A 23,794-nucleotide genomic window follows, 5' to 3' on the forward strand; every position below is an offset into this window, starting at 1 on the left:
TTTATTGAACGTGGAGGCTTCGCAGAATAGATGAATATTTGTATGGGAATAATATAATATATTATACACGAATACATGTATGGGAATACAAAAAATTGTCTGCACAACATCTCTATATAGTTTATGCTGCAGACGAGTGCACTACGAGTGAATGTTGTCCTTAATTTCATTGACAGTAAAGTTGTGACATGTGTCAAGCAGCCAGCACAGAGTACATTGATCTTTTATATTTGTCTGTGATATATAAATTATTTATTTCTCGTGATAGAAATTCTCTTTCCTCTAATAAATCTCATAGATTTTTCTGTGGCATTCTTAATACTTTCTTATTTAACTCCTCTAATAGTCGTACTCTGTCATATTTTATTTAATATCTATTTATAAGTTTAAACTCAGATTATAATTGCCCTGCCTTTTTTTTAAGTCGTTCCATTGCTCAAACTATAAAAAATAATATTTTTATTGGATATAGTGTGGTTTTTGAAGTCGAAATGTCGTTATTTCGTAAACCTAAGAAGATACAGCGTCGTGTGTTCTGCGCTGACGATGATGACGAGGTAGAGGCAGAACCGGAGCCTCCACCACCGCCGATCATCAGTTACGAGAAGAAAGAGAGCAAGCCGAGCAAGAAAACCAAGTCACTTCTAAGTTTTGTTGACGAAGGTGGGACAAGGAAATTATAACATAAAAGAACCATTGAGTCTTTAGAATTAAACATAATGGATTCAATGGGGAGGTCTTATTAGACTGGTGGTGAGGTTACGTGGCGGTTGGGATAATATATTTAAGTTACCTTAAGTCTAGCCTCAAAAATCTTCCTGCTAGAAACCAGATTTGTGTTAAATTTTTAACACAAATCTGTTTAATATTTTTTATTAATTTGTTATAGTTCAGAGTTAAAAGAAATTAAACAAAGTACATGAAAACAAAAATCTTTACAAATCTTCAATTTTCTATTTTTATGATACAGGTACCAAATTATTCTCTTCATAGTGGCATAACAATAGGAAGGCAGTGCAGTAAAGTTCTAAATGCCTTCTGCACACAAATTTTTAATTAAAATTTTGTTGAAAAGTTTTACCAATATTGGAAACTACAACAAGAAGCTTTTTTTATATCAATGAATAGAGCTACTTACATGAATTAACCATGATCTTTATGGATGCCAATATAACATGGTACATTACTAGCTTTGGGGTTAACTTATTTCCACCTTATTTTATAATATCATTCTATTTATGGGCTCAAGTGGCTAGCATTTTAGCACACTGCTTCATGAGTTTGATTGTATTGGTCTTGGTGTTTTTTAAGTATATAATGTGTATATTTACAAAAGAAATGTATTAGCTGTCTAGTACCATAATACATGTTTATCTTGAGACTAGATGGTACTTTGTGATTGGTCCTGGGGTTATTGTTATTATTATTATTACAGAGGAGGATGGTGAAGTGTTTAAAGTGAAAAAGTCATCACAGAGCAAGAGACTCGCCAAGCTCAGGGAGAAGGAGAAGCGTCGGGCTCCAGATGGTGATAATAATAAATATGACAATAATGTTACTGAGGTAATACAACACATGGAGATAGTCTAACAATTATGAGATTAAACAACAATTATGTTTAAAGCAAGTAGGTTAATATGAAAATATGGATATATGACTAAATTGGATTTAAAACATGCATTCCAGCATATGTTTTTAGGCCTGTTTACCTGATAATCAGTTGTTTACTTGAGAGTAAGAGAAAACAACAGTTACTGCCTGTTTGGATGACAGTGATGCCCACAAACACATACACATTTTTGAATTAATTACATTCTTACTAGCTGTAACTTTATTTATAAAAAAATAATATTCTTCAATTTACAAATTAAATAATTAGTTCTGACATATAAGAGTGTATTTTAATATAAACATACTATAAGACTAAAACATTAATCTCACACAGGACAAGTCAAACAATATCGAGAATGAACACAAGCCGAAATCGAAGCAGAAAGTGACCTTGGAAGGGCTGATACTCTCTGGGCGCGAGGCTCTGGCTGCGGACGGGGCGGGGGACGTGTCCGATGATAGTGTAGTGGAGGAAGAGGAGGACAGTAGGGGGTTCCACCAGTACCGAGCGGAGTCGGTGAGGGCTGCGCTGGCGGTGGCGCCCGGACACATACCCGACGCAGCGCTCATCCACGCGGCTCGCAAGACCCGACAGCAGGTATGAGAGGTGAGGGACTAGTGCTGGCCGTCACCCGTCTTGTCGAAGATTATTGTCGTCTATGGTCTCGGCCAATTCATTTTGGAGGAATTGTTGTTGAATCTTTGTTAGCCAGGTTCTTTACCAATTAACAGATCTCGTATGTTAGTACAATATTTCGCTCTAGCATCTACATCAACATATTGGAAGAATAATATTCTAGTGTGCTGTTTATTTATCATTAACTTGGTTTCAGTTATTGTTTTCAAATTGTGTATTGTTGAATATTTGTAGCTAGGTTCTTTGCCAATAAAAAATCTCGTATGTTAGCTCAATTTAACTCTCAAGCTTCAACATCATCATATTGTAAGAATAATATTCTTTTGTGCTTTTTATTATTATTATGGTTTCAATTTGGAAATCTCATTTGATTGAGTGCTAATATAGGGTTTAGCACCACACTTTGCCTTTAAAGAATAATTGAAATTAATATTATTTAAATTATTATAAGGATCCATTTAAAGATTCACTTGCAGGTAATGTTCTTGATAATAATAGTAATAATAATCTCAGGACAATTCACACAGCGCTATCTAGACCCAAGTTAAGCTAGCTAAAGCTTGTGTTATGGGTATAGATAACTGATACAACTACATAGACATATATATTTTTTTTGTAAATACATACATATTATACATAGAAAACACCCAGACCGATACAAACAATCATATTCATGAATACAAATGTTTGTGCCGTGCGAGGAATCGAACCCGCGACCATCGGTCGTAAAGCGGTGTGCCAGACCGCTACACCATCGAGGTCGTCGTCTTGATGTTATTCAGATCTGGAGACACTAGCACACTAACACTGGCTAAACCATTTTGAATATATTCTAGATGTCTATGACACGTCTCTTTAACCACATTCTATTTTTGTATCTAAATTTCATTTAGATATGTAGAAGATGATAGGTAGATCCGATGTTTTTTTACCTCTAAGGTGGTCATTATTGTATGGTAAGTATATAGATAGATAAGAGATTTTATTTGTATCTAACTACACATATATAGGTTCCATTACAAGCAGTATAAATAGAGGCCCTTTTAGTTTTTCTATATGAATTTGTGATATTCTTGTTTAGACATTGATATTTCTTTTCAACATCGTAATATTAGAAAGTTAGTCTTCAAAGTGGAATTTTTTGTATTTGATATTTGTTAGTATACATAGACAGTTATAGTGTTGTTTTGTCCGTCATTTGCTTTGTTACTTTGTAACATGTGAACAGGTGGGTATTATTTTCCTGTAATATATACTGAAGATTAATTGAAGTTCTTAAAGTATGAGTTGGGAACTCTTCTTAATTCATCCTTTATTTTCTGTAATAATCTGTTTTTATTAAGCATGGGTGAATTTAGCAGTAACGTAGATTAATTTTATAAACTTAGTATACATATTGTGTCTTTAATTATTTGACATAATCGAAATGTATCGCCACTATAAAATATTTTATCATAATAAACTAAGTAACCAACTGTAAAATATTGATATTTTGGAAATTTAAGCAGAAATAATCTGTGTGTTTAACATATTTTCTTTCCGTCACACGTCAGTGTGCACTATAAAATAATTCTATGACACCTCAAAAAATATTCTGTTGGTCAAATATCTTTTCTCTCCTATCCTGTGAACTATAAAATAAATCTATGATAACTCACTAAACAATAAATAGTATTATTTACAAATTCAAATTAAAAATTTGTTTTTATTAATGTAGGACATTTTAGCCGCGTATGAACGTAATTTTTTTTACATTATCATGTTATTTTTTTTAGTTCAGTTCAGTATATAGATCCAATTGAGAAGAACTGGCAAGATACAATACACTCTATAAAAAATATTTAAAAATAAACCTACATATAGTTAAGTATTCATAATTAATTTAAAATAGATAACAAAATTATCCTAACTAGTAATTATAGTAATATTAAATAATAAGAAATAGAGATGCTTGAAGACGTCTTTATAGTGGAGCGCAGTGACAAAAGTGTATATAGAATAAATGTATATAATTTAATTTAAAATAGAAATATTTTTACTTCTATTTTAAATATAGATAAAAGAATATATAAAACGGTCAGTGATTCTCATTGTATGTCTAACAATTATTGTACTTAAAGGGATATTATATTGTTAATGCATGCATCTTTATCTCTTCAAATATTTGAACAAAGCATACTGTTTGCAGGCGCGCGAGTTTGGTGATTTCGTGCCGCTGCAAACTGAATCGACGCCGGGTTCGAGGCTTGTCCGTGACGACGGCTCTGGCGACGAGGACGACGATGAAGGCCGTCTGCACGTCAGGGGACTTGAATTGCCCAGCGACAAGCCGAAACGTGAGTAATAGCCAGATAGTGCATGAATTTTCAGCTACCATCTCCCCAACTCGCTAAACGCCATTAACATAGGAATGTTACTTACATGGGACTATTGCTATTGAGTAATAACAATGTATGTCTAGGGTCCTCACTGTACACTGCAAATTGATAAAACACAGGGCAAAATTAGGCCTGAACTTGACAATAATTTGTAGATTTTGCCAGGCAGCAGAGGACCCTATACATACTGTGTAGTTGTAGCCCATTCATGCATAAAGGAAATCTCCTTCGGAAAGTATACTCTCTATCCTGAGGAGATAAAAACCTGAGCCATAGCACCTGAGAATATCATTCAATTATTGTCTCAGTAGGGATCTAAGTAGCGGACTTTGAAAAAGAGTGAGCACTATAGATCTATGTAGGTTGCAGTGCTACAGATCTAAGGCACCAAAACAGCCCAAACCCCTAAAAATATACAACTGTTTAAATCATCACTCATTTGATATATAGTCTCAAAAGTGTGGCCCTTTTAAACAATGATTGTACAATTTTACATTACCTTATTATATAAAATTCTCGTATCACAATGTTAGTTACCATACTCCTCCGAAACGCTCGTCCGATTTTTATGAAATTTTATATGCATATTCAGTAGGTCTGAGAATCGGTTACTATCTATATTTCATAACCCTAAGTTATTAGGGTTGTCCACCCCTAACCCAACCTTTTATTTTTTGGACAATTTTTTTTATAATATGGCATTAAAAAATACATACAACCCTAAATTTTCACCCTTTTATCATCAACACCTATATTTTAAAAGACAAAACAACGTATGTGGAGTCAACTAGTATACATATAATTAATTCATGTAATTTACAGGTGGAACGGCGGCCGCCGCATCAGAAGATGAGTTGGATAGTGAAGGCGAGGTGTGGGTGGAGCAACAGATGCAGAAAGCTATGCCAGCCATTACAGATATCACTGGTAGGTCCTCTCTACAAAGAAAAAATATTTATATAGTACACCTTTAAAAATGTTACCATCTAGTTATTAAAATCACTGAAAGGAATGAGTACAAAGACATTATTACATTAGTCCTATAGAAGAGCAATTCTATTTATTTATTAATTTCAGACTACTAATGTTAGGTATTTATAATCATATTATAAATACCTTACTGATTAATATACATATGAATGATATTAAAATGAATGGACAATATAAATATACATTGCAATGCAATGCAAGCTGTGGTAGCACGCGCATCACATGATTAGTTCCCACTTCAGTTGTCTGTTTATTATACGCGGCAGTGTAAATAGTAGACAATGAAACCTGTGTCATAATAACAAAAAATATGTCGCTATAAAAATATATTAAAGTAATATCAGTTCAGTGAGAAAAAAAATGTATTAAAATGGCTACGTAGTTAGCTTATATGCGGTCGAAGTAGAAGTGAAGGAATACTATGCTGTAGGCCGCAGCTGGCTTTGACAGCTTCGCCGGACGATAGCGGGCGATTGCAGATGGCACTCCAAACCCGCGGAAGGACTTATGGATCGGTTGAAGACCAACTCCCGCCTGACGGATACAACTTTAGTCTGAGGGCACCGCTAGGGGTTCGAACCTCGGCTCAGGCCGTCGTAATAGCGATCCCCGTTTTAATTGGACGGGGGATCGATCGGAGGGGGCTGGACAGGGACAGAAACACGAGCGGTGAAGGTGAATGTTAACGTACGTCGTTAATAGGGCTGATCGAAAAACCCTTGAAACCTATATTCGGTCACTAGTCTGTACGTCGACGACAGGGAAAAACCCCTAGAACCTATACCCGGGTCACGAGTCTCGGAGTGTACCCTCTCTGCCACACGACGGACTTGCCACCCGCACGGTGGATCAATGGTATGCTAAGAAGTTCGTCTCTCTTTACTAGTTCACGTAACAAATAACACTAGCAGGTGACGGCGTGGAATTGAACCCGTTCGCGGTGGCGCCGCCTCCGCCCCCGCCGCGGCTGCACGAGTCGCCGCACCTGCGGCCGCTGGCGGCGCCCGGCCGGCAGCCGGCCTCCGCACAGGACCTCGTGCACGCCTTGCATCACCGGTGAGTACTTTTAATACTATAGTACTAAACTTGGGATATACCACACAGCGACATCTGAGTTGACAGCGTCAATAGCCCACTAGTCCCAAACTAACTGCAAAAATAGTAAGCCTGAGCCCCTTAGCTTAGTTTCTAACTAAGCAGGACTTATGGTATATATGACACAACTGATTGTTACAACTTAAAAATAATAAGAAATAATAACAACATGAATATTAGCAAGTTATTTTTTTAAGAATGTCACTATTTATGAATTCCGGATGTTCCTAAATTAGTAAGTAAACCTAATTACAATACCTCAATCAGTAACAAAGTTATTGATTCCAGTTACCTAAAAAGAACTATTTCTACTAATATAGAAGTCAACTTGTTTGCTAGATAAAAAAAAACACTCAAAATTTTACGCCGAAATTTATATCAGATATTAACATAGTATAAAGATGGCATTGCAGATTATATTCCAATATAAACATGGCATTATGCATACACTAACCAAACCCTTGATTATGTCACAGACGGATATGAATTTCATAGTAAAGAATTAAACCATGGTCTCACCTTTTAATGCACCATGCCATGTTTCTTCTCACGTAAAGCATTTTAAATTTATCGGTGTCTTATGCTACATAAACTAACTATTAAAAAAAAAGTTATTTGTTGTCGAATTAGTAATTAGTAGAAAATTTGAAAACAGCTTTACTTAAATATGAAGTAAACAATATAAAACTGTCAATATATTTATTACAAACATTCATCAAAAAAGTACTTCAGTGCATTATCTATAGTAAACATGTAAATCACATAAAGTTAGAAATATAACTTAATTCTTCTGTCAGTGAAATAAACTTGCTTAAAAACTAAACAAATATATTTTAATATGTTATTAATGTTACAGAATGTAAAACGACAATGATTGTTTCAATAACAAAATGTATATAAACTAAAATATCTGTTATATTTCCCCATCGAGTACCAACTTATACGAACCGTCTGGGTCCACACATCGTATGATGTTTGGTTCATCACCTTTGAAAAAAGACAATGGAGGATTCACTAGAAATGCACTATTCTCCACAAAACTATCTGCTCTGTATGTAGATATAGCATCAGATCCCTCCAACAGCTGCACTTCGTACCACGATATAATTGCGTTGCATTTCCCGTCCTTTATCACAGGCACTTTCACGACCTCTGATCGCATATAATAGCAATCCTTCGATATCAACACTCTGTCCGACTTAGCTCGGAAGTCTAATTGCGTAAGGTTCAAATTATTAGCTTGCGACACTTGGTACCTGTTCACGTGTGCTGCTATTTTGTAGCCAACATTCTCATCATATACTCTGTTATGAATATCTAAACGTTTATTGTATATGAGCTGTCCTATAACGGATATTTTAAATGGTAGAAATAGCCCTCCCTCGACAAGATGGGCGTGTTGCAGGTGAATTGCAAATCTCCTTCTTACAATATCAACATCGCCATTCAAATCGAGAATATTAGCAAAGATAGCGTGGTACTTATTGTTTTTAAATATTTCGTGCGACCATTGATCAGCGAGTAGAAATTGTACTTTATGCACTGCCAAATTATTCATTTTGAGTACAGTTTCAATAAATGTTTGGTCATCGCAATTCTTCGGGTTGCAAATAAGATGTTTAGCACCACGCTTCAACATTTCTAGTCCGAATATTGGAAACGGCGACAGGTCTACTATCTCAGTCTCGCTGATATCTACAATTTGACCTAAATAAATACAAATTGTGGACATACTGTTTGTAATCTCGGCGATGTAGGTCCTGTCGTTCAAGAACATTAGCATGTTGCGTGTGATTCTAAACAAACTTTTTGTCAAATCTCGTAACAGAGACAACCTTCCACCATATGATGTCAATGTTTCTTTTACAGTCTCGCCCTTTGCCACGGTTTTGGGCAAAAAATCCAAGAACACGGCCTGATGCCATGCGTCTATTCTCTCCTCTGACCTGGGGTCAGTCGTGATCATCACGTTATCAGTCAAATACAAGTTGAACCAACCAATTAAATTTGTTACTTCTGAATCTTCTGTTACTTTAATGTCTATCTTGTAATCATCCACGTGTTTTGGATATAGTTTATCGTCGACATCGTAGCTGTCATTGAAGTTAATGTCCAGCAGTGATACCGGTTCCGTCACATATTTCAGATCCTTATACATATTCACATCTTCCTCGTGGTAAGTGTTACCGTAGTATATAGACGTGTGCACATTTATAGTTCCGATGTTCAAATATTTCTTAATATCTTTATGAAGTTGGTACTTACGATAGAGTTGGTCGCAGTTCACGCCGACGACGAAGTACTCAGCCCTTTTTGGTAAAACTCGTGCCCCTTTTGAGAGTAGACTCTTCCAGGCGTCTGACAGTGTGTACAGTAGATACTCGCCGAACAGTCCTGCGTCAAACATGTTCGTTAACAGCAGTGTTCGTGTACCGTATATATTTGTATGATCCAGCGTCATAGTTGGCGTGTTGACGAAAATTGGCTCATCCACCAAATTCTCCTGCATTACACTCTCTGCTAACTTTACCATTGTCAATGAGTTGTCGCACGCCATCGTCGATATCGGGTAGCACTCGCTAGCGTACAACGTCAGCAGGCCAGGCCCAGCGTTAGTGTCCAGCACACTGTCCGACTTCGCGTTAATCGATTCCTTTAGAGCCTTCCTGTACGCTACGTTCAATCTTTTATCATTGATACTTCTAAAATAACTGTTCGGAAATAATATTCTTTTGACGTTGTTCAAATTCTTCTCCACACTCACTATACTGGCGTCGATGTTAATAGCTTTCTCAAAGTGGCACAGCGCCTCGCAGTAATATCCATATTTACAAAAATATTTCCCGATTTCGTTCAGCAAGTTGACGTTGCCTGGATATATATTAATGGCGCATTCGAAATTACTGAATATATCAGCTCTGTCGTCTGTCATGATTAAATTTTCGTTCAGTCTCATGAGCACAGCTCGGAATTCGTACTCAAGTCGCTTCTTCATACGTGAGTTCTTGTGAAACAAACCGAGATACAGGTCGAACGATCTTTGGAAGTATTCATTTGAAGCAGCTATTCGTGCTTCGGTTAGTATATGATGGTGTTCCACTTGCTCCATTATCACTCACAGAAACTTGCGTTTTTATTCACTCTGTCATAAGATTTAACAGTTTCTTACACTATACACTGATTGTAACAATTTAAAGTAAAAAATATTTATAAATTATTAAATAAATATAAGGCAAGAGTACCAGCCTGCCGCGACTTTAATATAGCAATGTTTCCATTTGACTGGGTCAGTGTTTTTATGATAACTATGACTGCAAGGTGAGGGTTGATCATTAACGGTAAACGTTTCAAATTTTGCAAACTACAATACGTGATAAGAATGGTGGTAAAAGGCGTAGTCATTTCCAAACAATGGTCAACTTTTGTTAAATATATCGTAATTACTTTAAACCCTTAATGACAATGGGCGTTCAATGAATGGCAATTGTATTGAATAGAGTTACGGACTATTGGAAAAGATAAATATTTTTTTTATCGAGAATTCACATTTAGTAATTGTAATTATTCCACGTGTTAATATGCTTAGCAAATTGATATTGCTAATTATATTTTGTTTTTGAGAGGTTATGAACTTTTATAATGTTATTTACGAACTCTATTAATCTTGATTTTTTTTTTAAATATGTAACGAATTATTTAGTTGTCGCCCAGTGGTCGAAATTCGACCATAATTAAATTAACATTCAGTGAGACTGTAGACAAATATTATTATAGACTAACAATATTAATATATTGTCAATTTGATCACAGACTAATAATAAACAAGAGTATATCTGCGTCTGTCTGTGTACCAAGGAGTTTTTCCTATTTTTTCTCAATTGTATCTGTAGACTGTATAATAATAATATTAGGATAATTCATACGGCGACATTTAGAGCAAGTTAAGCTAGCTATAGCTTACTGATACAAATACGTAGATACATACATATTATATATAGAAAACACACAGACTGATACAAACAATCATAACTCATGAATACAAATATTTATGCCGTGCCAAGGATCGAACCTGCGGTCATCGGAAGTAAGGCGGGGTGCTACGCAACTAGACCACCGAGATTACAATACACTTTAGAATACAAATCTATGTTTTTGTATCAGTTTGTCTATAACACAAGCTTTAGCTAGCTTAACTTGGGTCTAGATGGCGTTGTATGAATTGTCCTGAGATTATTATTATTAAAGTACACTGGCTTTACTTACTTTGTTCTACTACGATATTTCACATTAATTTTTGATTATGACTTAGTTTTCATATAGTATGTTTTTTTATTCTTTATTGTACAAAACGACGTGTACAAAAGACGAGCTTAATGTCGTATAGTCATATATATAATCTCTACTAGCTAAACTTCATGTAGACTGTTCAAGTGTACACGTTCAATGCAACGTGTGCACTTGTACGAGTAGTGTGTAGTTCAGCACAGCGAGATGCGAGCGCGACCGAGAGATCCTTATCGATCCTCACTCATCTCGAGCCCGGCGCACGTCGACCATTAATCTAACGGGGCCCAATGACGATAGATCGTGCCGAACATGTCACGTTCTCCGATCGTTATCAGGGCGAGCTCATCGTTATTGCGGTCGCAGGCTGGAGGAGCTGCAGATGGACCGGGACGAGACGCGCGCGCGCCGCGACGAGGTGGTGCGGCGGCTGCAGGCGGCGGCCGCGGCGCGCCGCACGCGGGCCGCGCGCCGCGCCGGGCTCGACGCCGCCTACCGCCGCGCGCAGGCCGCCCGCGGCTACCTCACTGACCTCGTCGAGTGTCTCGACGAGAAGGTAACTACAAGTGATATTCAAAAATTCATATGATGTCCTACATGGATAAATTATTTTTGATTTGGTTTGAATTCAAAGCCTAAGCCTATCCTAATTGACTACACATAATTCCACAATTTATCAGTATTTACTATACATTTAAATCGGAGTCGACGTATCCTTTAGACACTATTGCTTTCCTCCAGTGCGCGGTCTTTATCGTTCTCTTTGTCTATGGTACATTTACATGCACATTCTTTGCTGTGTAAAAGTGCTGTCCACATAAATCTCTATTTTCCCAATGGTTGACTGGTAGAAAATACCTCTTGGTGTCATCTATGCATGCATATGTATGCATCTATATTTGTGCATACAAAATTTAATATTAAATATAAACAAATAAAAACACATGAATAAAACGCGTGAAAGAGCGTACATGTAATGGCAGCGATGCTACTACCTAATTGTTAAACTTGTCGATCACGTTTAAACATGTCCATGTCCATGCAGATGCCGGCGCTGCAGGCGCTGGAGGCACGCGCGTTAGCGCTGCATCGGCGGCGCTGCGAGTTCCTGCAGGAGAGGCGCCGCGCTGACGTCCGCGACCAGGCGCAGGACGCGCTCGCGCTTGCCGGTACTGTATCCCAGTGACGTCACTCTAGTATATAACTATACTAGCTACGAGTTTCTGCAGGAGTGGCATTGTAAAAATACCATCGCGATATATTTAGAATTGCTACTTTAGAACATCTAATGCCAAAATTAGTCCCAAAACAGGACAAAGAAGACTTACTGTGATACAGAGGTCTGCATCGTACGCCTTTCTTTATGGATAATAGCCATTAGGTATATGATTTGTCAAAATGTTTTTAATAGCACGGCCCGGCGCCGCGAAGCCCGTGGATTCAGAGGAGAAGATACGTCGCGCGGCCGAGCGAGAGGGCAGGAGGAGAGCGAGACGGCTGCAGCGCGCGGCGGCGGCGGCCGCGGCCGGCGCCACCCCGCGACACCGCGACGGAGACTCCAGCGACGACGACCTCCCGCCCGCAGAGCACCAGCACTACCAGCAGGAGAGAGGTGCGTACACTGGGCCTACACCGAGACACAAGCCAAATTTAATATTGTTACGTATTTGACGGCGACGGTGGACTAGTGGGATAGGTAGTTTAGCACACCGCCTTACTTTCCGATGGTCGCGGGACAGATTTGTGGCACTGTACAAACATTTGTATTCATGAGTATGATTGTTTGTGTTGGGCCGGTATTTTCTAGGTATATAATAATATGTATGTATTTATAAAATATGTATCTATATATTTATACTAGAGGGTGCGTGTGTGCGCGGGCCTCAAGAGGCCCGCGAGGCGTTGTCTTTGATTTTTTTTGTGAAGACGGTTTTCTGTTCCATGTACGTATCGTGTACCATCCTGTGGCGAAACATTGTATTGTAATGGTCACAATACAAAACCTAACCTAACCTACCTTTCTGTATACTATATTAGTCTGGGGTCAAAGTTTTTAATGTAGAGATCATAATACGAAACCTAACCTAACCTACCTTTTTGTTTACTATATTATTCTGAGGCCATAATTTCTACTGTAAGAGTCGCAATACAAAACCTAACTTAACCTACCTTTCTGTATACCATTTGGACCTGTGGCTTTAATTTTTATTGCAATGATCACAATATAGAACCTCACATTACCTACCATTCTGTATTAGTATACAGAAATCTATGCTTGGTCATGCCACCTAATTTTGCAAAAAAATCGCATGAAACTATTAAGATGAGATTTATTATAGATCCCCGTCACTCTTATGTTAGAATGTCGAAAAAAAATTCCCACATTTTGGGTTTGCAAAATTACCCAAAAATCGGGGAAAATTTGTAGCCTAGATAATATTTCAAACCGAAATCTGCCATGGCTCAATAAAGGTCGACTCGCTGCAGGGAAGCCAGGTACCCCAAAATATATTCCTAAATTTATCACCAGAGATAAAATACTCAAACTTTTTTTCCTTTTTGAATATTTTTAACTTATCCACTTTGGTGACAGAAACATTTTGTCCATACATTGTACATTGTACAGAGCTAAGGTGACTCCTTCTAGTAGTTCCTTAGTACTGTTTACTATGAAAATTAGTTAATACTTCGCACCGAGAGTTTCCATTCCTCAATACAAGTCAATTCGTTGCAGGGATGATAGGTGCCACAAAACTGAATTTTAAAAAGTTCTTATAACTGTCATCATAGATCCTAATTCGGCCGCCATCTTGGATTTTTCCTTTTTAAATACCTTTAACACATACATTTTGGTGACAGAAACACTTCATGTATACATTGTACAGAGCCCATGTTACACTTAGTAGTTCTTGAGTACGGTTTACTATGAAAATCGAGTTATGGTGTTGCCAGCTGATTTTGACAAAAACCACCTAGGACCCTTTGGGGGATGATTTTGGACCAACGGTCATAACTGTTTTGTTCAACTTAACGAAAAAAAAAATTCCCACGTTTTTTAATTTTTCTCCGAAACTACCCCAAAATCGGGGAATTTTTAGACCAGGTAATATTTCCCATCGAGAGTTCCCACTGCTCCATAAAAGTCAACTGTCAGTCGCTGCAAAGATTAATGGTACCCCAAAATTGAATTTTTAAAAGTCCCTAAAAATGTCAACATAAATTAAGTACCGTAACTCGGCCGCCATCTTAGATTTTTACTTTTTAATACTTTTGACATATTCACCCTAGTGACAGAAACATTTCGTTCATACATTGTATAGAGCCTCGGTGACTCCTTCTAGTACTATTCTCTAAGAAAACTGATGTAAGGTGTTGCCAGATAATTCTGACAAAAACCACCTAAAATCAATAAAGGGATTGTTTTTGACAGATTTTCATCATTCTTTTGTTTGAAATGTCCAAAAAATATTTTCCCACTTTTTAGGACCTATCTCAAAAAATACCCTAAATTCGGGGAAAATTTTTATACCAGGTAATACTTTGTGTTGAGATACATCATCTCTCCATAGAACTCGACCGGCTGTGGGGTTGCCAAGTGTCCTAAAACTACATTTAAAAATATCTCAAATTTTCTCCGAAAAGCAAAACTCCCCTATCTCTGCCGCCATTTTGGATTTTTACTTCTTAATAGTTTTGACGTATTCACCTTAGTAACAGAAACATTTCGTCCATACATTATGTAGAGCCTCGGTGACTTCTTCTTGTACTATTCCCTAAGAAAACTGATCTGCGGTGTTGCCAGATAATTCTGACAAAAACCACCAAAAATCCTTAAGGAGATGACTTTTGACAGATTTTCATCATTCTTTTGTTTGAAATGTCGAAAAAAAATTTTCCCACTTTTTAGGACCTGTCTCAAAAAATACCCCAAAATCGGGGAAAATTTTTATACCAGGTAATACTTTGTGTCAAGAGACATCATCTCTCCATAGAAGTCGACTCGCTGCGGGGTTGCCATGTGTCCTAAAACAACATTTAAAAATGTCCCAAATTTTCTCCGAAAAGCAAAACTCCCCTATCTGTGCCGCCATCTTGGATTTCTAAAATTTCATAATTTTCCCTAGAGGCCGGGTCCTTCGGCTATCCGACGCCGCACAGTGCGTTGAGCTAGCACACTCGTAGGTATCCTATCAATTTCAGTTTTTGAAGCTAGACCTCAATTTCAAAATTTGTACCATGGTGTATGGGTGTTGCCAGCAAATTCTGACAAAATCCCCCTACAACCCTTCAGGGGACGATTTTTGGTAGACCAACAAGACTTTTTCATTTAAAATGTCGAAAAAAATTTTTCCTACTTCATGGGACTTTTTTCCAAAATTAACCCAAAATCGGGGAAAAATTTTAGCCCTGGCAAATCATCCTACTCAGACTTACCCGTGTCAGTAGGTGGCGTTTAGCTGCAGGGTTGCCATGTGCAGCAAAAACTCGATTGAAAATATCCCAAATTTTTTCCAAAAACTAAATCTCCCATAGCTTGGTCGCCATCTTGGATTTTTGAAATTTCATAATTTTCTCTAGAGGCCGGGTCTTTCAGCCTCCCAGTGCCCTACAATAGGGATCGGTAGCATGCCCGCAAGTACCCTAGGAATTTCAGTTTTTGGAGAGACACCCCAATTTCTATTTTGGTCAAACCATGTATGGGTGTTGCCAGAAAATTCCAACAAAACCCACCTAAAACCCTTTAGGGGATGTTTCTCGATAGGCCTTGATGCCTCTTTTGTCAAAAATGTCGAAAAAAATTTTTCCCACTTTTTGGACCATTTCTCCCAAATTACCCCAAATTCGGGAATTCTTTTTAGCGCTGGCAATACTTCTTACCGAGACCCATCATCGCCCCATAGAAGCTGACTCGCTGCGGGGTTGCCCTGTACCTAAAAAATGATTTTGAAAATAATCCGGATTTTTAGGACCAAATTCACACGCCCCCAACTCGTCGGCCATCTTGGATTTTCGAAATTTCATAATTTTCCCTAGAGGTCGGGTCCTTCTAGTTTCCTATGCCCTACAACCGGTGTCGCCAGCACCCCCGCAACTACCCTGGGAATTTCGGTTTTTGAAACCCTAGAAAATTTTCAACCAGTTTTTGGCAATTTTTTCGCCGCCATCTTGGATTTTAATTTTTTGTTTTTACGCCATATTCTGGGTCCCGCCGAGACGTGCCAAATCACTCTTTGAACGGAATCGATCCGAGCGAAACTGTAAAAGTTAGCCGCCATCTTTGTCCGCCATCTTGGATTTTCCCAAATTTCGGAATTTTCTCGTGGTCACCCTAGCCAAAGGAACATTTCCCCCATACATCGTCTCGACCCCCGGACGCTCCTTCTGGGAGAACAACTATGTCAATCAGTGAGTGAGTCACCGTAATGCAGCTTTATATATTATAGATTAGTTATCTAGTTCTATAACACAAGCTCTGCTCAACTTAGGACTAGATGGCGCTGTGTGAATTGTCCTGATATATATAGTAATTTCTGTTTTTCTATGTGGGAATTACAAAGCTCAAGTTACAATATTTATTATCACATCTCTGTGCAGAGACGATCAAGCAGATGTCGTCGTCGCTGTTTGCGGACGCGCTGCCGGCGTGGCGCAGCGTGGCCGGCGTCTGCGCACGTCTCGCACGCTTCCGGCGACGCTCACGAGCACTCTACTGCGACGCGTACGTCGCGCACTGCCTGCCGCAGCTGCTCGCGCCGTACGTGCGCCACCAGGTGAGCGCGCTTTACTGCGACGCGTACGTCGCGCACTGCCTGCCGCAGCTGCTCGCGCCGTACGTGCGCCACCAGGTGAGCGCGCTCTACTGCGACGCGTACGTCGCGCACTGCCTGCCGCAGCTGCTCGCGCCGTACGTGCGCCACCAGGTGAGCGCGCTCTACTGCGACGCGTACGTCGCGCACTGCCTGCCGCAGCTGCTCGCGCCGTACGTGCGCCACCAGGTGAGCGCGCTCTACTGCGACGCGTACGTCGCGCACTGCCTGCCGCAGCTGCTCGCGCCGTACGTGCGCCACCAGGTGAGCGCGCTCTACTGCGACGCGTACGTCGCGCACTGCCTGCCGCAGCTGCTCGCGCCGTACGTGCGCCACCAGGTGAGCGCGCTCTACTGCGACGCGTACGTCGCGCACTGCCTGCCGCAGCTGCTCGCGCCGTACGTGCGCCACCAGGTGAGCGCGCTCTACTGCGACGCGTACGTCGCGCACTGCCTGCCGCAGCTGCTCGCGCCGTACGTGCGCCACCAGGTGAGCGCGCTCTACTGCGACGCGTACGTCGCGCACTGCCTGCCGCAGCTGCTCGCGCCGTACGTGCGCCACCAGGTGAGCGCGCTCTACTGCGACGCGTACGTCGCGCACTCCCTGCCGCAGCTGCTCGCGCCGTACGTGCGCCACCAGGTGAGCGCGCTCTACTGCGACGCGTACGTCGCACACTCCCTGCCGCAGCTGCTCGCGCCGTACGTGCGCCACCAGGTGAGCGCGCTCTACTGCGACGCGTACGTCGCGCACTCCCTGCCGCAGCTGCTCGCGCCCTACATTTTGACTCGTTTGTGTCAAGACTAAATGAGGAAGAAATTTGTGAGTTTGCTAATTTCATGTAAAAATCTTACATTACCTGTATTGTAATGCACTTTGTTTTTTTTCTGTTTGTGCAGCTTATATTATGGAATCCGTTAGCTGACGAAGATAATGAGGACTACGAGAAAATGGACTGGTACAAGTGAGCATTATTGTTTTGTATACTTATTTATTATTGTTAGCGAACATCGATAGCATTAGACAAAGTATTTATTGTGAATCCAATGTTGTCCTTTCTTTTTTACTATATACGAGTTTCAACCTACTTTCATAAGAACATGTACATCAATTTGTCATCTCATACATCATTTGTATCTGTAAATCAATTTGTCCATATTATCCTGCTTTCGAACAATAGGTACCCTATTAGTGGCTACCGTAAAACATTAAGTCACCATCGTGTTCAATCGACAGATGTCTGATGATGTACGGAGTCCGGGCCGAGCGGCTGTCTAGTGAGTCTGAGCAGTCGGATGATGAGGAGGAAGCAGAGGATGTTACGGTTACAGAGACCTCGGTGCGGGAAGATCCTGACCTGTACCTAGTGCCGACCATCATCAACAAACTCGTACTGCCTAAGCTTACAGGTTATTTTGTTGACTCAAATTTAATTGGGTTTAATTTGTCAACATATTTGATTTTATGAAGGCTGTAATTTTTATGAGAATGGTATTCCAAATTTAGTGTGTTGTTCCATTCATAATATTAGAAGTTCATTACTATTATTATATATATTACATTTTTTGGTCCTTCAATCTTGATTAACACAAAAACGTAATCAATTATAGTATCTAACGGACCAAGACTTTGAAATCTAAAAAAATAATATATATAGACCTATGAAGGTCTCAATGGTACTTACAGGTTACTTTAGCACCGAGTAATAGCCCTATCCATTATGATACTAACCCTATCATTTTTTATTTTTTTGCTCGTTGGAATATCGCACTATTATTTTCAAATAATTAAAATACACTATATTCTCTTCTATTTCCGTATTGGAATTAACATCATGCGGTTTTTATAGTATTCTGTCGAAACACTATGAATTTAGCACAGATTCTTTTTAAGGGATTTGGACTTACGAGTACTGGACTAACGAGCCCAAATTCCTTAATAAAATAAAAATAAATGAATTCAAATGTTTATAATCGTATAGAGCTGGTGGAGCAGGCGTGGGACCCGATGTGTGTGCGCGCGTGCGTCCGGCTGCGGCACCTCGTACTGCGCGCCGCCGGCCTGCCGCCGCCGCCCGCCGCCGGACCGGACCCCGCGCCCGGCTCCGGCCCCGGCTCCGGCCCCGGCCCCGGCTCCGGCCCGGACACCGCCGCGCCGGCGCCTCCGTTACGACGGCTAGCGCTCGCCGTGCGCGCGCGGCTCGCAGCCACGATCAACGCAGATGTCTTCTTACCCACGCTGCCTCCACAGTTAGTATTCTTTGACGCGGTGAGGCGGTCAAACTGTATGTGCTCTACAGTGTACTGTATTCTCGACTGTACGTGGTGTTTTAAAGATACGGCGACAATTTAATTTTCCAGAAATAATAAATTGTCATGAGAGAACAGGATATGAATTTTATTTTATTTATTTCATATGCTATTATATATATCTCTTTCTTGATTATTTCTTAAGCTATCGGGTGTGTACACCTTCAAACAGAATGGCAAGAATTATATGAGATAGGATTATTTTATAAAAAAAATCGATTCACATTTTGGTTATTAAAATGGCTGATGGTAATGTTGACTTGCTTCAGAGCGATGGAGGGTGCGGGCGGTCTGTTCTGGCGGCGGTGTGCTGGCGGCGCCGTGCGGCTGCTGCGCGGGACGCTGGCGCTCGCCGCGCCGCCCGCCCTGCTGCGTGCCGACGCGCTCGTGCTCGCCCTGCTCGGTACGTACTGCGGCCGCCGCTCGGTGCGTACTGCGGCCGCCGCTCGGTGCGTACTGCGGCCGCCGCTCGGTGCGTACTGCGGCCGCCGCTCGGTGCGTACTGCGGCCGCCGCTCGGTGCGTACTGCGGCCGCCGCTCGGTGCGTACTGCGGCCGCCGCTCGGTGCGTACTGCGGCCGCCGCTCGGTGCGTACTGCGGCCGCCGCTCGGTGCGTACTGCGGCCGCCGCTCGGTGCGTACTGCGGCCGCCGCTCGGTGCGTACTGCGGCCGCCGCTCGGTGCGTACTGCGGCCGCCGCTCGGTGCGTACTGCGGCCGCCGCTCGGTGCGTACTGCGGACGCCGCTCGGTGCGTACTGCGGCCGCCGCTCGGTGCGTACTGCGGCCGCCGCTCGGTGCGTACTGCGGCCGCCGCTCGGTGCAGTTGCAAAATTTTGAAACAATTAATCATACCGAGCGCACGCGTTTATGCTCTTTTAATTCAAATACGTTCCTGATCGCACGTAGAAGACCTATTAAGAGCGAGTGTCTTACCGTGTGAAGCTAGCTAAGGATGATGTTCATAGCGATAAGACCGTCTTATCTTATTACTTTTCTATTTACCGCATTATATACCTTATGTGTACGGCATAAAGTGTTAATTTGTTGGACGGTGTGTGGGTACAGAGACGGTGTGCTGCGCGGCGGGCGCGGCTGCTGCGGGCGGGGGCGCGGGCGCGGGGGCGGTGGCGGCGGCGGGGGCGGCGGCCGCGCTGGCTGCGTCGCTGCCACGTGCCGGCCAGCTGCGAGCACGTGCGCTGCCGCGACTGGCCGCGCTCGCACAACACGTGCTGCAATACCTGCACTCGGACAATCCCATGCACCTGTTAGTACTCACCGAGCATTCTTTTTTTATATATAGAACTGGCTGTGCCCGTGACTTCGTCCGCGTAGAATAGTTCCATTGACTAAAGAAAGAATCACCGAGCATTATTTATAGAGCTTTAGTTGTGCCCGCGACTTCGTCCGCGTGGTATAGTGACTATGGGACACAGTCACCTAGATACATAAAATAATAAATGCATTTAATAATGTCTAGTAAGACAAATTCAATATTGTCTACTAGGCACTGCTGTATCTAAACTGTGTCACCCCACCATACATTTTCCTATTGTTATTTAGTATATAAGATCATTATTTCTATGCATACATTGTCAGTTTATCATCATCAGTAATATACATCGTCTCGACCAGCAACATCTTATTATTTACCCGCAACAGTGGTGACCCCGACGTGATCTACCCGACGTGATCTGGCCGACGTGATCGAGACGATACCTGGGAAAACAACGAGATCAAACAAGAGATCTCTGTCTGACGGCATCCTGCGCACCACCAACGATTGCACATTTCCACCGGCTTCCCAGAAGCGGGTCTCACCGGCTCGGAAATTCAAGAGGCATAAAATTCGTTGGCAATACTGCGCAACAAGGATCCTGCCGTGCTACTGACCCCCAGTAAACACAACTGCCTGCTGGATATAATCTCTGGACGAAAAATTGAAGCTGGAAAAATAAAGCAAAAATGCTGTCTACAAAAGTACAGCTAACAGTCACCGCCGACGTCATTGCACACCTGTCGTCACTAGTTGAGACACTGCGATTAGAAATTGCTGATATACGCGAAAAGCGCTCGCCACACACAAACAGACGCAGCAACTACCGATCTAGGTCAAATTCGCACCTACGGTCATTGCATAGTCAGAAAAATGACTATTATTTAAATTATATCATTGCAAATATAAAGAAAAGGCATACAAATGTGACATGCCGCGCTCCTATAGACAACCGTCGGAAAACTAGATTCGACGCAGAATAAGACGGAACGCTGTGCTGTTCATCCGTCTAACCGCCTAGCTATAACCGACTCTAACAGTGGTTATAGAATTTTGGTGGACACCGGAGCAAAAATCTCGATGAATAAAAAACAAGCACAGACCAAAGAGCGCTAGCGAATTTAAACTATTCGCCGCAAACAATTAATATGAGCAAATGCGAGTTCTTCACAAATGAGTTAGATTTTCTTGGTTATCATATAACGAGCCAAGGGATGAAACCAACGCAAGAAAAATGGCAAGCAATCGACGAGTACCCTAAACCCACGACAGTCGAAGATTTACGTCGTTATTTGGGTATAATGAATTTTTATTGTTACTAAAGTGCATAATATCTTAAATTTTACAGTTAACTTTTATAATTTTTTTTTTGTGTGTAATATATATTTTTTTCTCTCAAGGGGGGAATATCTATGGGACACAGTCACCTAGATACATAAAATAATAAATGCATTTAATAATGTCTAGTAAGACAAATTCAATATTGTCTACTAGGCACTGCTGTATCTAAACTGTGTCACCCCACCATACATTTTCCTATTGTTATTTAGTATATAAGATCATTATTTCTATGCATACATTGTCAGTTTATCATCATCTGTAATATACATCGTCTCGACCAGCAACATCGTATTATTCACCCGCAACAGTGACATTGACCAAAAAAAAAGTATATTTAACAATCTCAGCCAAATGTTGACATTATATATACATTAAAAAGATTTTTGCTCGTCGAATAGAGTGAATGTCAGGCTACCATGAAGTCCATCTCCATCTGTATAATTACTATATTCAATAAATAATTTAATTTCATTAAAAAAAAAGTCTTGGCTTTATTTTTTTAAAACTTTTATCATTCTAGCTTCAGAAATGAATAATTAAGGATATTTTTTTACAAATTTTGAATATCATATTCAAATATATTTAATCTGATGATTAAATAAAAAATAAGTTTCAAGCTCCGAGCTTTAAAAATGATGATACTTCCGTATAACCTTTCAACTGGCTGGCATTCTGAGCCAGGTGTGACGGTGAAGGTTGAAGGTTCTTCATCCTCATCATCCATTGGGCCCAGCTTAAACAGTTACTCCATTATCATCCACAAAAAATAATTTGTATTCGTGTATTGTAGTATATTTTGTAACTTGTGGTTCTTTTTATATTTACAGAAAAGCACTGGAACAGGCCAGAAGTTTAATAGCAGAAGCTCGCGCGTTAGAATGACCCAACGAGTTTTCTCCAAGCGCCTCATCCCGCAATTTTAAAGATTATCGTATATAATTTCGAATTAATTACCTTGAAGTGTACCGACGCCTTTTGCATACCAAATTATATATATATATATTTGTTATTCAGATATACATTTTATATATTTCGGTGGTGTAGCGGTCGAGCACAGTACTTGACTTTCAATTGTCGCTGGTTCGACTCCTCGTACGTTACAAATAATTGTATTGATTAGTATGATTGATTGTATGTATATTATGTAGGTATTTACAAAAATATTGTATTTATGTAATTTCTACCAGTTGTCTAGTACCCATAACATACGCTATGCTTAGTTTGGAACTGGATGGTGCTGTGTGATTATTATCTTTCTAGATTGTTTAAGTATACAACCATATTCTATAAATTACATGGATTACATGCTTTTTGACCTCTCTCCCCACCCCTGTTACACATCCTCCTCCCTATATTATGTGCGCTGTAGTATGGTTGCTTGTGACAGTTGTTTCATTTAAGTTACTACAGTTAATGTGGTACAGCTGAAATACAAAGTCGTAGTTTTTAAATCGCGGCAACTTTTAAAAGTGAAACGAAACCGTCACTAGTTCGATGTTACAGCGCACATAGTATAGTGAGACTTCATAGTTTGCAACTGTATGAATAATGGAAATATTTTCAAGTTTATCGATAATTGTTAAATTTTCATGTATTATTAAAATATTAGATATATTAAATTTTGCCTTTCACACCTTGTCACGCTGTGTCATCCCCCTTAAACGTGTGATGTAATAACTAGCCTCTATTAATAACTTTATATTTAAAACTGCGGAGCATTTTGTTTATATATTGACCTGTTATTTAGCGACTTTAATAAACGCTATACTTTCGGTATGATTCCATTACTAATTTGTGAAAATGATAATTATTTGAATATTATTTTCAATTTAATGGCATTGTAAATAAATGTGACCGTTAATACTTCGAATGGGAATAAATAAAATGGATGAATGTATTTTTTTTATAATAAAACTAAATAAGTAATGTCATAATTTTTATTTCAAAATGTTTAAAACTAAGTGACTTGCATAATATTTAAATGTTTCCAATCAGATAAGTTCCGATCCGAATATAACAAAGTATTTATATTTACTTAAGTTATGTATAACATACTTTATACTTAGTAAAAG

At 40.2% G+C, this 23,794-nt stretch overlaps 1 protein-coding gene across 1 annotated transcript; it reads left to right on the forward strand.

Moving 5' to 3' along the window:
- Nucleotides 1-264: 264 nt before the first annotated feature.
- LOC131844369 (PAX3- and PAX7-binding protein 1) lies at nucleotides 265-23,794 on the forward strand. The gene is made up of 16 exons (XM_059193238.1): nucleotides 265-663; nucleotides 1,436-1,563; nucleotides 1,946-2,209; nucleotides 4,437-4,584; nucleotides 5,449-5,553; nucleotides 6,528-6,672; nucleotides 11,362-11,551; nucleotides 12,041-12,164; nucleotides 12,407-12,607; nucleotides 16,591-16,766; nucleotides 17,699-17,763; nucleotides 18,036-18,208; nucleotides 18,781-19,048; nucleotides 19,378-19,511; nucleotides 20,174-20,372; nucleotides 22,550-23,794. Exons 1-16 carry the CDS (start codon nucleotides 492-494, stop codon nucleotides 22,602-22,604), a joined length of 2,547 nt encoding a protein of 848 aa, XP_059049221.1. The 5' UTR covers nucleotides 265-491; the 3' UTR covers nucleotides 22,605-23,794.

The sequence above is a fragment of the Achroia grisella genome, unplaced genomic scaffold (assembly GCF_030625045.1).
Source record: "Achroia grisella isolate CSIRO2021 unplaced genomic scaffold, CSIRO_AGI_Agris_v1 utg402, whole genome shotgun sequence".
Classification (NCBI taxonomy): Eukaryota; Metazoa; Arthropoda; class Insecta; order Lepidoptera; family Pyralidae; genus Achroia; species Achroia grisella.